General features: G+C 43.7%; 1 protein-coding gene across 6 annotated transcripts in view; it reads left to right on the plus strand.

Moving 5' to 3' along the window:
- sema5a (sema domain, seven thrombospondin repeats (type 1 and type 1-like), transmembrane domain (TM) and short cytoplasmic domain, (semaphorin) 5A) overlaps positions 1-13,930 on the plus strand; it is a 92,785-nt gene that overhangs the window by 59,850 nt on the left and 19,005 nt on the right. For all 6 annotated transcript variants that reach the window (XM_040167027.2, XM_040167025.2, XM_078096557.1 and 3 more), the window contains exons 12-15: positions 1,469-1,586; positions 3,607-3,791; positions 4,545-4,688; positions 7,860-8,007. In XM_040167027.2, coding sequence (XP_040022961.2) covers positions 1,469-1,586; positions 3,607-3,791; positions 4,545-4,688; positions 7,860-8,007 — 595 coding nt within the window. The remainder of the gene's footprint in view (positions 1-1,468; positions 1,587-3,606; positions 3,792-4,544; positions 4,689-7,859; positions 8,008-13,930) is intronic.

Below are 13,930 nucleotides of genomic sequence, written 5' to 3' on the forward strand. Positions count from 1 at the left end.
TCCACTCGCCGTCATCGCGCTGTGCGTTTTCTGCCTGGCGTGCACAATTCTCTTGTAGCTGTGTGTGTGTGTGTGTTGTGCAGATGCATTGACTTCTGTTTGTCTGGAAGACGCTTCGACTGGGCAAAAGCCTTTTCCCAAAGGAAAAGGGCGTGAGAGCAGAGGCCCGAGTGTCGAGACCCACCACGAGATCGGTATCCCCTCCGTCTGCCGCACGCAGGAATCACACCCGCATCCCTTATCTCTCGCACAATGAGCTGGAATACACAAAAGAGTACAGGCTTCATATTACAGCTGTCGCTTCATTACCTTTTGTCGTGCATTTCCTCCTTTTGGAGGCTAAAATAACAACGCACACTGACTGGCGGCTGCAGCACTGGGGGAGGGGGGGCGTTACTGGCTTTTATCTCCGATAGGTCTTTGAGGTTTACCTGCTCGATATTAAAGGAGGCCGCCTCTGTCTGCGGTGTGGCCCACTCAGCTGTCGTCCCCTCTGATATCTTTGTCGGCGCGCAGGTACATAACGCTCATCTTTTCCAGAGCCACATAGATGTTATGTCAGCCACCCCGTGTATTCCCGGGTGTGTGCGCAAGCAAGCCAGTTTTCCTTTGTTCATTCTCACATGGATGGGTGCTTATGATCTTGCGCCTTCACACTGGTGTTTGTGTGCTCAGTTCGTTGTTATGAAACCCACAGACAACCTCAGTCATATATGTAACTAGGGGCATGTCATGCTGCGTCGATGTGGCTCTGATATAATTGACCTTGTGCGGTCACCGCAGACTCTCGTACTTGCAGAAAAAAAGTGACATCAGGCTTTTTTATTGCGTTCAGCAAACCACGTGAAGCAGATGCGGCCAGAAGGGAACCCGCTTTCTTTCCTACAATATACTCACGTTGAATCTTCGTTGGGCTGATGCGGCGTTTCAGTCAGAGATGCGTGCGTGTGTGTTTGTGTGTGTGCGTGTGTGTGTGTGTGTGTGCGTGTGTGTGTGTGTGTGTGTGCGTGCTCCAAACTATAATCCTGGTGCTTGGCTGCAGATTACCTGAGAAATCAGTCAGCACGTTGCGTAAAGACATGATTTTAGGCTGCTGATCCAACGTAAGCATTGTAGAGCATCGCAAGATACTTATTAATGTTCTTATTAATGTTCTCCTGCCTTTCCTTATCTGTCTCCTCTTCTGACACTTGAGGCTGACAACTTGCTTTGTGCTCTTCTCTTTTCTACACATTTAAACGTTGGCCTTCTTCCCCCGTTTCTGTGCTCTCTCTTTTATCTCATCTCTCCCATTTCATGCTTTTTCTGTCCATCACTTCTCCGAACACTTTATCTCCCGCTTCCCTAATCTCCCGGCTTTGTCTCAACCTGATGCTAGATACCATATCCTGCCGCCATACAGAGCTATCTGTTTTCACATGACCGCTTCATAAGAGCCCGTTAAAGTGGAACTTTGCTGTCTTCTCAGAGCCTGCGTGGGGGCCAGGGACCCGTACTGCGGGTGGGACCTGTTGTTGAAGAAATGTACCACGCTGGAGGAAAGTGTCAGAATGAGCCAATGGGAGCAAAGCATCACAAAATGCCCTGTGAGTATGACGGAGACGCTGCCTGGCTTGTATATGCTTACTTTGAAACGTTAAAGCCGGTGGAATACTCAGTTGTCACCGGCCTTCACGGTCGCTCTCCCCTTCACATCACTCGCGTTCATCGTGGCTCCGACGCTTTGAAAGCTTCGGCCTGCTTTGTATTCTTTCCGCGCGCTCGCTCGCTCGCTCCGGCAACATCCCCTAAAACCATCCAGACAAAAATATGTGCGCCAAAGGAAGGCACCTTGGGATTGAACGACTTGACTTTAAGTGAGCGACACGTCCGCCGGGGATGTGATCCGGGGCCGCAGCCTCAATCGTTCGCCTTCTGACTGCTTCTTCGTTAGCAAAACAGCTCCTCCGTTATTATTTTAACATGCACCACATTTTGGAGCAGTATTAGGGGGACGGGACCAGCTCTGAGTGCTACGTGGCTGCGTGCTCTTTTATGTGGATTCATGTCCAGAAGAATATTTGGCAATGAAGCCACTGAGCTGCACCCAGCAGCATCTGTCTGCAGAGCTCTGGCAGAAACGCTGTGTTCTCATATGCCTTCAGATGGAAATGGAAAACACAGAATGTTACATGCATGTGCGCATGAACAGACACACATTATGAATTTGCAAAATCACGACCGGCTGTAGCTCAAAATTATTTTCTTATGTCAGATACGTCAAAGCATGTGAACATGTTTAGGATCCGCCAATCTCTTTCTGTATTTCCATGTGGCAATACTACTGCTCACGCTGGTAATAGAATATGTGTTCATGCACTTAACTCTTCTGGTCTGGCTTCACAACAAGGCTTGTGAAGCCAGACCAGAAGAGGAATGTGGTGTGCAACATTTTGACGTGACAACTGGAAGACAAGAAGTTGTCATTCATCAGTTAGTGTTTCACTCCCTATGAGTCCGTTAACAGTTTTATAAATACAGCTAAACACGCTGAATGTTTGCTCTGTTGCTTTCTCCTGTAAAGTGGGGAAGTGTTGAGCTGCAGTCAAGATTTCACACACACACACACACACACACACACACGTTGTGTAGGCAGAGATCAACATCTTCACATATGCCATCTGGCATCACAGATTCCCGTCTATATTTGTGTGGCCAGTAACAAGTAGTTTTAACTAACCATCACTCTACAAACAACATGCGTAGAATAACAAATAAACTGTTATAATTTCAGCAATGGAGCCTATGGGCTGTATAAAGTATAGTGCTTTTCATCATCCGTCACCCTGCTTTACCATGCTGATGAAATTAATAACACACGTTCTTTTCCCACCAGTAGAAAATACTTAATTTAGATGTTCACCTATTTTTAGTGGCAAACATATACATATATATATAGTTACAGACACATCTTTGGTGTTTTTAAAGATGCCGTCTGTCTTTTTCAAGGGCAGCCCATTTATGCAGATGTTCTCTTCTCTGCAATTACCAATAAGGGAAAAGGGAAGATATTATTTTTACTTCGGCCAAAGCAGCTAATGATCATGCTCTCTTTTCTCCAAGTACAAAATTGTGTTCTTTGCATTTGTAAATCACCCTAAAATGTAGCAGCTACGTATCTCATCATCTGCACCTCTGAATCACACACAAAGCTTTTTTGTATCTGGTAATTCATAGCTTCTGTGATATCTGAGCCTTCCTGTTTCATTCTGTTTTGGTTCAGATATCTATTTATGCTGCCACTTTTGTTTCCTCCCATTTCTTTTCTTGTAATGGGGCCATTCGCAGTTTTCATTTGCCTGTCTGAATATCGTTGTGTTCTGAGACAATTGTCATATAACGTCCTCGTGTTTTCAGCACATCCTGTCCATATAAGTGCTCAATTTGGGATTTGCTATAGTTGGTAGGTCATGCAGTTATTTTTGCATCTATTTGAGGAAAATTGATTTCTGTTTGCATCTAGCCGTGAGCTGCGTCTCCCAGAGCAAAACATTCCTGAGAGCATCAGCCCAGACAAAAGCCATTACTTACCCATTTTATTTATTTGTCCCTTTTCATCTCTAACAGATCCGTAATGTGACCGTTGACGGAGGCTTTGGCGCCTGGTCTGGCTGGTCCACGTGTAGTCATAGCGACGGAGGCAGCACGGGCGGGTCCTGTCTGTGTCGGACGAGAACCTGCGATAGCCCCGCCCCTCAGTGTGGAGGCGAGCACTGCTACGGCGTCAGCGTGGAGGTCGCAAACTGCTCCAGGTACGTTCTTTGTTGATACACATCTGCGCTTTTTTTTTTGAACACGCGCTACAAATATTAATGTACAATAGAGAAGATGATTGTGGGCTAAGAGCTCCACTCTGTCTGATTGGCCAAGTATTATTGCAAACACGAGGACTTTGACTAGTATTAGATAGACATTACTGTTTATTTAATACATACTAAGTGGTTAAGTGTTGTAGCAAATCGGGTGTTGAACAGATGTGGTTCCTCTCAGCTGCAGCCTGATTGTAATGCTTTCAAGGTTGAATTTACTAAGATGCTGCTGCTGTGCATCAAACATACCCTTGCATGAAAGAGGCAATGTGCACATGACAGAAGAACCTTTAGGGATCATCTTCATCAAAGCGCTTTGAGCGGTTGGAGGACTAGAAAACAAATACATTTACCATCCATCAATAATTCATCAAATTCTTTGAGTCTAATTAATAAAGAAGTTACCAGAGCCCAAATTAAATCATTCAAATGTAATGATCTGACTAGCAATAAAGAAAATAGACAAAGAAAACAGAAACAGAATATATATGAAAGCCATGACATAGAACTGCTTTGTATAGATCTTTTATTCATCACTGTTCATTGTTTTCTCGGCTCGTGGTGTGATTAATCCCTGAGATGCACCTAACAGTTGGTATCTTCTTGCCGTAGTCTCCTTGTTGTGTTCTTCCCACCACCATCACCACTCTTACCTGAAGTTGATCGGACTGATGTGGTCCCTGTGTGTCTCCATAGAAACGGAGCGTGGACTCCCTGGACCTCCTGGTCTCCCTGCAGCACCAGCTGCGGCATCGGCTTCCAGGTCCGTCAGCGCTCCTGCAGCAACCCGACCCCTCGCCACGGCGGGCGAGTATGTGTGGGCCAGAACCGCGAGGAGAGGTATAACACACAAATGCACACGCGGATCTATGAATGCATTCACGCATACCAATTAAAGCAAATACACGCTGTGATGCGCGTTCGTATTTCTGTGCAGGCTATAAAAAAAAAGAAGACTATTCCTCACTCAGGAATGGCATGACTTTTTTTTCATCATTTCTGACGAACTTTGTGACAGGCAATTAATGAATGAGTGGGATTGGCCTGGGCTTGGGTAATTATCTGGCTTTCGCACACAGACCGAGTATACGTTTTTGAAGCTTTTGAGGCTTTGCAGTAGAAATAATCGCCTTTTTATATAAGTGTTTGTGTGGTTTCTAAGCAACCTTCTAGGGCTGAAAAAAAATCTGTTTTCCAAGGACTAAGTATGTGAAGAAGCACAAAGAGAAATACAAAGCAGTCCAGGTAGATCAGGTCAAGATACGCCTATTTCTGAAGTTAAAGTTTTATTCGTCCCTCAATTTTCTTCTGGTTCAAACTTTATTTCTGTGTTTGCCAAATCATACAGGGGCTGAGGAAAGATGTGACATGTTCCATGGTGTTCGATAATTAGACGCCAGTGGCTATATGACATTATTTCCATTCATGTAGAACTGATATTTCTCAATGAGCTGAGGCATCCCACTTCTGTATCTATAAAGGCATCCTACGTATGTTTTTCATCCAACTCCTGTTGTGAATCAGAGCCAGAGGCAAAAAAAAGTCCAAATAAATACAGTTGATAGGGTACAGGAGAGCAAAAAGCAGAAATTCATTTTAACCAATCTTTGCCACGGCAACAGAAACAGGATTGTGATGGATGAGTAATAAGATATGGCCTTCAAGGATGGACCTTATGTTACCACCCTTCTTCACGCCTTTCTTTGCACTTTTTCATTTCCCCTCTCCGTCTCCTAACCTCCCATTTTCCCTCTTTCTTCCTCGCTGATGCCCCTCCTTGTGGGGCAGTGCTTTTGTCAAGGACTGCTCCGCCAGAGACTCTGAGGAAAATAAATGGAGTAGCCCGCACAGCCCTGTTTCTCACGAACCACACCACGCCACTCCCTCGCTCCCTCCCTCACTCCCTTCCTTCCTTTCTTTCTCCTGAGCTTTAATCTCCTTTGTTTCATCTCCCCTTCCTGCTCTCAGTACTTGCTCTGTTCAGTTCTTTAAGACACCTTAGGCCAGTTAGGCGGCAGCTGTGAGGGCTGGAAAGAGATCGTTGTGAGGGAGGACTGAGAGTCTCTCTGTGTTTTAGTGTGTGTGTGTGTGTGTGTGTGTGTGTCGGGGAGAGATAGAGGGATGGACAGTAAGGCAGAGCGATCGAGAAAATGTGTTAACAGATGAACTATGCCGTGTTAGAGTAAGTCTGCCTGAGGGAGACAAGGATAAGATAGGGATGCTGAAATGTTGGGTTTTTTTGTAGGCATGTGTACCACCAATGCTGCTAGAAAAACTGTGAAATCTTCTCATGAATGTTCAACCCGTGTAATGAAGTCCAAAAACATCTGTAGCTCATAGTTGCCCATGTGGGAAACAGCTCATCTGTACCAGCTTTAAAATGCTGTGAAATATTAATAAGCCTAACTAACTCACTTTGTTCTTCTCATGTCGAGCACCCCGTCCGGATTCACTTGCAAGACTTATGTTCAAACTTGCATGCGTTTGGTGTGTGCTCATAAGTACACATGTTTACAAAAACGAAAGGGGGAAAAAAATGAGAAATACTAAATCTCTCACCTTTTCTTTTTGCCAATAAGCTTTTCACAGGTTTGCCCTGATTGTTTGCAGCTGCAAGAAACTTTAAAGATAAACCTGAGAGCGGCCATGCAGGACAGCGCCACCGGCTTAAATCTGGCTTGTTAATGCTCACATTTATGACCCGACTGTTGATTTTTCCCTCAGCGCACCGACATCGTCCGAGTAATTACAGTTTTAGTCTAATCAGCTGTGTATGTTTTGGGGTAAACAGAAGAGGATGATTTCGAAGCTCTTACGCTTGATAACTGCGGCTTTTTATTCAGTTATGGTGCAGTAGGGTGTTTTGTGTCTGTGCACAAGCCTTGGTGCATTAATGTCTATACGTGTAAGTGTGTGCGTGTGTGGGGGTCCACTTTCCCCACTGTATTATGCCACTACAAGCTTGTAGATCAGTAAAGTAGAGATGGATCACAGTGCTCCGAGGATCTTTACAACCAGGAGTAAACAGGGAGTAGCTTTTGATTTGCCGTGAACAATCACAGAGTATTTGGACATTTTTAGAACCACTGAGCCTCTAGAGAAATGAAATAAAGTTAAAGCCATCAAGAAAACTCAGTTTCCCTTCAAATGCACTGATGTGCCAAAACACGACACAATAGCAGTAAAAGCAATTTTTATAGAATGCGTACAAGTTATAAAATAAATTGTGTGGCTCTAATATGGCTGGCAGTTGTCTGTCGTTATTCTATAATGAGGTACAGAGTAATTAAGTATTTTGAGTTTCTGCTGTATTCTTGTCTTGTTAAAACAACGTAATTAGGGCTTATGTATGCATCTAGATGGCTTTTTTAGTGGCGCGCATTGATCAATTATGCAGAATGCATAGGCACGTTCATTGGGATCTGAGATGGAATTTTAGCTGTAGTTTTATGCAAAACCAGCCATTACACCACGCACAGAAACATACACGACGCCGTCTCTGGTGGATTGATTCAATCAAGTTCTGGTTCTAAGAGCACCGTTTTCTCTCCACATCAAAGCTTTATGTTGGGTTCGTTTGAGTTTTTTTCTTCTTTTTTGTTATGTGAAGTTTACACACCTTTTCCAATATCCTTGCCTTGTGATGCTCTTTGTAGCTATTTTTATTAAATTCAGTGGCACCGTCTCAAAAGTGTGGTGACATCTTCAGTTCCCTCCACATATAATTTTAGTGCCCCGTTGGATAAAGGAGCATTTTCCACAGACCACTTAGAAGAAACGTTTTTACAGTTCACAATCCAGTTTTATGTACCCAGTATAAATTAAGCTCTGTTGTCAAAGCTCGCTAACTACCTCGTATATCTTCTGTCGTGTAGATCTTGTAACTGCAACGCACCACTTAATTAACAGATGCACTCATCATTATTTTAACTTTAACAACGTATCAAAAGGGTGTCCGATAAATCTTATTGAATGTGCTGATCTCATGTGGTCTTTGCTCTCGCTTCCCAGGTACTGTAATGAACACCTGCCCTGCCCACCGCACGTCTACTGGTCGGCCTGGTCGGCATGGGAACGCTGCACCGTGCCCTGCGGCGGAGGCGTCCAGTCGCGACGCAGAACCTGTGAGAACGGCAACGACTGTCCCGGCTGTGGTCAGGTGTGTTACACCAGACAATAAGCGCTCGCGCAGGAGCCGTCCATAAACCCGTCTTTGTCTCCGCGGGTTCATTGTTTAGGGACACGCGATTTAATCCGACAGTTGGTGGTGACAAAATTGGTACATCTTACACGACCGACTCCCCCCGGCTATATTTATCCGGTGGCAGAAGCAATAACATTTATTACCGAGGCATATTTAATACCACACGCACAATGATCGCTCCACGTATGAATGGGCTTATTTTTTTGCCAAAAAACGCCTTCTCCAAAGCCCGGATGATGCAAGGGTGTGTTGAAATATGAGCGTTCCTTTTTGTCTGCAGAATTATGTGAATGATGCTTGTGTTATTTCTGATGCTATTTTCACACACACACAAACAAACAAACAATCTATAATCCACATTCCTGGTAAAAACATGCAGGAATGAACATGATAGCTGTAGCTCCCTGTGTTCCTGGGATGAGATGGATTGAAGAATACGGATAAATGGGATCCCTTTTGTTTGTTTGTCACTTTTCTTTCAAATGTTGGCTGAGAGTTATCCCTGTTTAGGATTAGGGATTAATGCCATTCACACTGGCAAATTAAAAAGGATGAAGGATCTTCTTTTTTATCTGCAGAATGCTAAAGAAGCATTGAACAGTCACATCGCATTCAACCCCCCCCCCCCCCCCAAAAAAAACACATCCTGCAGGTCGTGTGATGGCCTGTTGTGAAGCCAAGTAGCGCAGTGGCAGTATTATGAAACTTCCCACGCAAGCAATCCACCCTCAAGAGCATATACCATTTGATAATTACCCATGACACATTAGCAGCTTCAGAAAAAAAACGAAAATAAAAAGAGCAGACTTCCCTTCACGTTGTAGCTCTTCACAGACAAAAACACAGCGTGGCATCAGACGGCAGCTATCGCATTTCTTTCATTGCACATCCACCATTATCTCCGCCGGGCCGCATTGGGAACGCAGCAGCGATTCTTAGGAGTAACTCCGTCACTCTGTGTGTGAAGATGTGATATTTGAAGTAGTCGCGGTGGTGTCGGGGGAAGAGGAGAGTCTTCTCCTGATCGCAGACCAGTTGCATTTACTTAGTTTCACCTTTTTGGGTTTGTTTTGTCACCTCGTTCACCCGCCTCGTCTCTTCGGCCATTTCAGTGTGAACCTAATTGGGGCCGTGTTACCACGGCGGTTGTAATTATGCAGATTTCTTTGCCTGGGAGAACTTTATTTGGACAGCTTGGGTAACCGGCGTTTGTAGCTGGATATTTACTCAGATCAAAGAAACACTTGCTATCTTTCATTTAGAACTCTAATAAGGTGCTTGAATGACGCAGATGTCAATGTTTAAGCTTTGATGTGTTTTAAACCCACTAAAAAAGAACGCATGAAAGACAGGAAACAGTTTTTTAAACGGGCATGCATCTTCCCAATAAAGTTGATTTTGCCCTCAAACATTGAGTAGAAGGGAAAAATATTCTTTTGATTTCTTTAAGGACTCCCCCATTCCCCCCAAAGTAGTGAAGAGGCTGATGGAGTCATTTTTTTTATGCACCATCTGTCTGTCATTACTTTCCCCGGACAGATCTTAAATTAAACAGAAGGAGACCACGCACGCATGGTAACACACACACACACAGACCAACACGTACATACACACAGGTTGCAGCTTCTGTCATCACACATACCGTTTTAGACTGACCCCCTACTGAGACCCGAAAAGATGAACGCTGTGTATTTCTTGGATGTTGTAGCGCAAAAGGTACATGTGCGCGTTAATGTTCAGCTGTCACGATGTGCTGCTGCCAGACATTAATCAACAGTGACGAGCCAACATCTGCTGCCTGTTTTACTGGGATTTCATGCAGACAATTTGCAATAAACTCGACTTATTTTTTAAAGGTTTTCAGCGATGGACGGAAGTTTGGTGACAATATTCTGGTCAACACACCTTTTCCTTTGGTTCTCTATTGATCCCTGAAGCAACGTCGTCTAAGCTTCCATCCTCTCCACAGTACACAGCCAAACACCGAGTAGCGCAAGTGAAGCATGTAGGCATTTAGGTCAAGGGCATTTTTCATTTTAACAAAAGTTTCTATACTCACTTTGCCCCCCCCCTAAAACAAACAAAATGGTGCTTTGCTTCGTGGAAACCTGCCGGACGTTTTCCCCGTGTGTCATTGACAGACGCCTCGGCAGTCTTATCATCGTGGAGGTATTTAGTCCTGGGGGGGGGGGCTCATTTTGCTGATGCAAAAGGTCACATGACTGCAACCTCATCAGTCTGAGCTCCATGCAGCGCTGCTCCGTCTCTCCCGTTTCGCCGTATCTGCATTACGGGTTCGTATCCCCCAAGGAGCGAGAAAAAGCGGTGGCTGTAAATAAAACAGGCAAGCAGTGAAGTACTGCGCTCTTCTTCTGCTGTTAGCAGAATAATTTGAAGAAAGGTTATTTTGTTTTCACAAATAAATAAGGCAGGATGTTATTAATAATGGTCAGACTTGAATGGAGGGTATTAATAACTACATTTAAGTTGATAAACTTTAGTGTTGCTAAATAAATGTAATTCATTCGATCCATCTTGATGATGATCACACAGCGTGAAGCTGACTGAAGAGTTGATAAGAGGATGAATCATTATTAAAAGGAAAATATTTCTATTTACTTGTATTATAAATGGTGCCAGAGCCATTTTTCAAGTAGAAATAAGCTCAGAAAACATGTGCTGTGTTTTTAAACAATTTTGCAAAGAAATATGTCTAACACAAATTATATTAAAATGAAGATTATACCCTTCAAAACTTGTAGAGCTACCAATTCCACAGCTAGATATCAGTTGTGTGTTGTTAACAACTGCTGCAGCAATAAAATCCATCTTTGGGATTAAGTAAAAATTGCGTGCCACTCCTCCAGCAAATCAATATTCCTTTCTTAAACCTCCATTAAATCCTCATATTCTGCACCATGGTTGGTATTCCAGTTCAGGGCCAACCAGGGAACGCTAAACACACAATGGTCTTCCTACATGGGAAGCTCATATATTGCTCTACTATATTTTTTGAAAATAAATCCCATTTTTTCATTAAGTAATTCTTGGAAGCCTTCAGCTCCAGTGTAGCCCATGGACGTCCCGACCAAGACTTCCTTTTTCTCTGAATTGCGCAATTTGAGATACAAGACAAGATTCCGATTTTAGACAAAACGTAATTGAACGGGATATTTCAATATTAAAATATTTTCAAATTGGATTTCTGCCAGTGCATCCCTGCACATTTGCTCTCCATAGGAATGTTAACCTACATTCCACCCAGGTCTGTTTGAACATCATCGGTCATTACGTCTCAAAGCTCAGCACAGAATATTGTCCTTTTGCCTGAATATTTGAATTTCAAATCTGTAGATCTCTGAACTCAATGACAATTGAAAGTGAAACACATAAATCACTTGCTGATTCATTGATTTATCGCAATGTGACTTTCACCTCACTCACGTATTTCGTATTCGGAGGAAAGATACATTTAATTCAGAATGGTATTTCCATTACTTTACATCAAATACCTCTTACATCCGAGGACCATAAAGGACCACCATCCTCAATCGAACAGTACAGCTTGACTCTGCCTCTCAGAGCTAAATAAATCAAATATGGACCATGCAAAACCGGCGATGCACAGAGCTGCTTAATGGCACCGAGAGCTGTTCTATTTACCTGCCGGTCGTGCAGCCAGACTGCAAAATGAAAGTTAAGCACCCAGTGTTTGTGTAGCCACTGGCAGACTGACGCGTGAACACACTGGTGTCTTTCTGCACGGTTCATTGTTGTGTGCGTGCATGCACGGGTGCACTGGTGTGTAGCCAGGAGACCTGCTCCTGGCCGACAGCGGGCTTCATTACAGAGTCAGACTGTTGGGGGGGAGGGAGTGGGGGGGAGGAGGAGCGGGAGAGAGAAGTCACAGTTTGACAAAGTGTGCTTTGGTCTGTGCTGCTAATTGAAGTGATGTCTCACGGAGACTTGAAGAGCATTAGGCCTCCGTTTCTGTGCACCAGATGAAGATGTAAGCACTCGAGAGGATAAGTCGCTTTCATATCTCAAATATGAACCGCTCACTCAGATGTTAGAGTACGAGTGGTAAATGTAGGCATAAACCAACACACGCTCTCCTCTCCCTCTCTCCCTCTCTCTCTCGTACACGCGCACAGCTCTCCCAGTCCAATAAGATGTATAATGACTGTAATAATGGTGGGAGGCTTGAGAAGCACGATTCTGTGTTATTCACCTCCCACCGCTGGCCGGACGCAACAGAGATCCTTTTAACGCCCACGCATACACACAACCGCCTCTCTCCGAACACACATACACACTCATGCATACAAAGTACAGAAATAAACACATGCACTGTTCACTCTCCACTCGACATTCTCACATTTTCCAATAAAAATAAGGAGAGGCTGATAGCTTAAGGTTCCACAGCACTCACGCACTATAATGACACACACACACTCTCAATTTCCTTTTTGCCCTTTTTCCGCCGCAATTTGTATCCCTTCCAAGTCTATAACACCTAAAAAATAAGCAGGAACGTGTGCGGATGGAGGCAGCCTGAATCCATAACTCAGACATGCATAAAGTTACGCAGATGCACGCGCATCACACACAAACACAAACACACACAAATCAGTGCAAAAGTGCAGCTAAAGTCAAACTTTCCCGATGGTCGACTTGACACGTTCATACACACACGGTCTCGCACACAAACAGCCCGAGCAACACTTCCGTACTGAGCAGCCAGGCGGTAAAATGGTACCGGAGGTCCTCCCACCGAGCCCTCCAGACACACAACGCAGCGCCGGCCGTCTCTGAGCAGCTGCTTGTTAAAAGGACGCCGCGCGGCATCAAATCGCTGCCCTCCATTTGCCCACAATGCACATCGCTGCATTGTGGGCACGTATTCCAGTCGACATCAACAGACTAATTGAATCCAATTTTGTGTTCCACATGCCACTTGTCACATCCGACTGCTTTCCGCAATGTTTTCAATTTCGGTTAATTTCACGAAAATTTTAATATGAGTGCAGCTGAAAAATCCAGGAAATGTTTCCTGTTTTTCTTTGTTCTTTTTTATTATGATTTTATTACATTGTTTCTTTTAGGAGCTGGAAAGACTGATGAAACATTTAAATAGTTTATTTTGATTTGTTTTTGCCTAACAGTGAATCAAAGTTGAATTACCGAGTAGCTGCTTTGTTTTGTTCAGAGGTGCATTTACATATCCAACATGTAATATATGCCTAAGATGACCTATTCACTGTTCTGGCTCAGTGATGTCATTTTAATGGAGTTCTTTTATTTGCTTGTGGCTGCACGTGTGTGTGTGTGTTGGGTTTATGGGTTTTCGTGGGAAGGGCTATACTGATGTTTATTTCAGATCCTGGGGTCCATTTTTAATGCATTATTCAAAACGTGTTATAAAAATTGCCACTAAAAAAGCAAGGGGACTGTTTTTGTTTTTGTTTTTGTTATTATGCCACATTTACCACAAGGCTCTTTTATTGCAAGAAAAGACAATAAGCTGTCTGCTGTCCTGCAGCCTTTGTTATTCGTTGAAACAGCAGGACTCAACGTTTTTTTATACCCCGGACACCCGGTTTGTACCATTACTCCTGTGTCTTCTTCACATCATTAGTACTTTTTAACTTACATGAAGTTTTCTAAATGAAACTCAACAAACTGACCACCACTCAAATCAATGCCTATTTCCTTCTACACATATATAAGTAATTATGGTATAATATTAGTCCATTGGTACTCACATTTAAAAACTCAAGGACTACTTTGAAAGTTGTTCTACAAGGTCGGTCCTCTCGACAAGCCACGGAGCTTTTGGTCCAATCAGGGGGCACCTTTGTATCCATGTGGATACATT

The sequence above is a fragment of the Gasterosteus aculeatus genome, chromosome 21 (genome assembly GCF_964276395.1).
Source record: "Gasterosteus aculeatus chromosome 21, fGasAcu3.hap1.1, whole genome shotgun sequence".
In the NCBI taxonomy this organism is placed as follows: Eukaryota; Metazoa; Chordata; class Actinopteri; order Perciformes; family Gasterosteidae; genus Gasterosteus; species Gasterosteus aculeatus.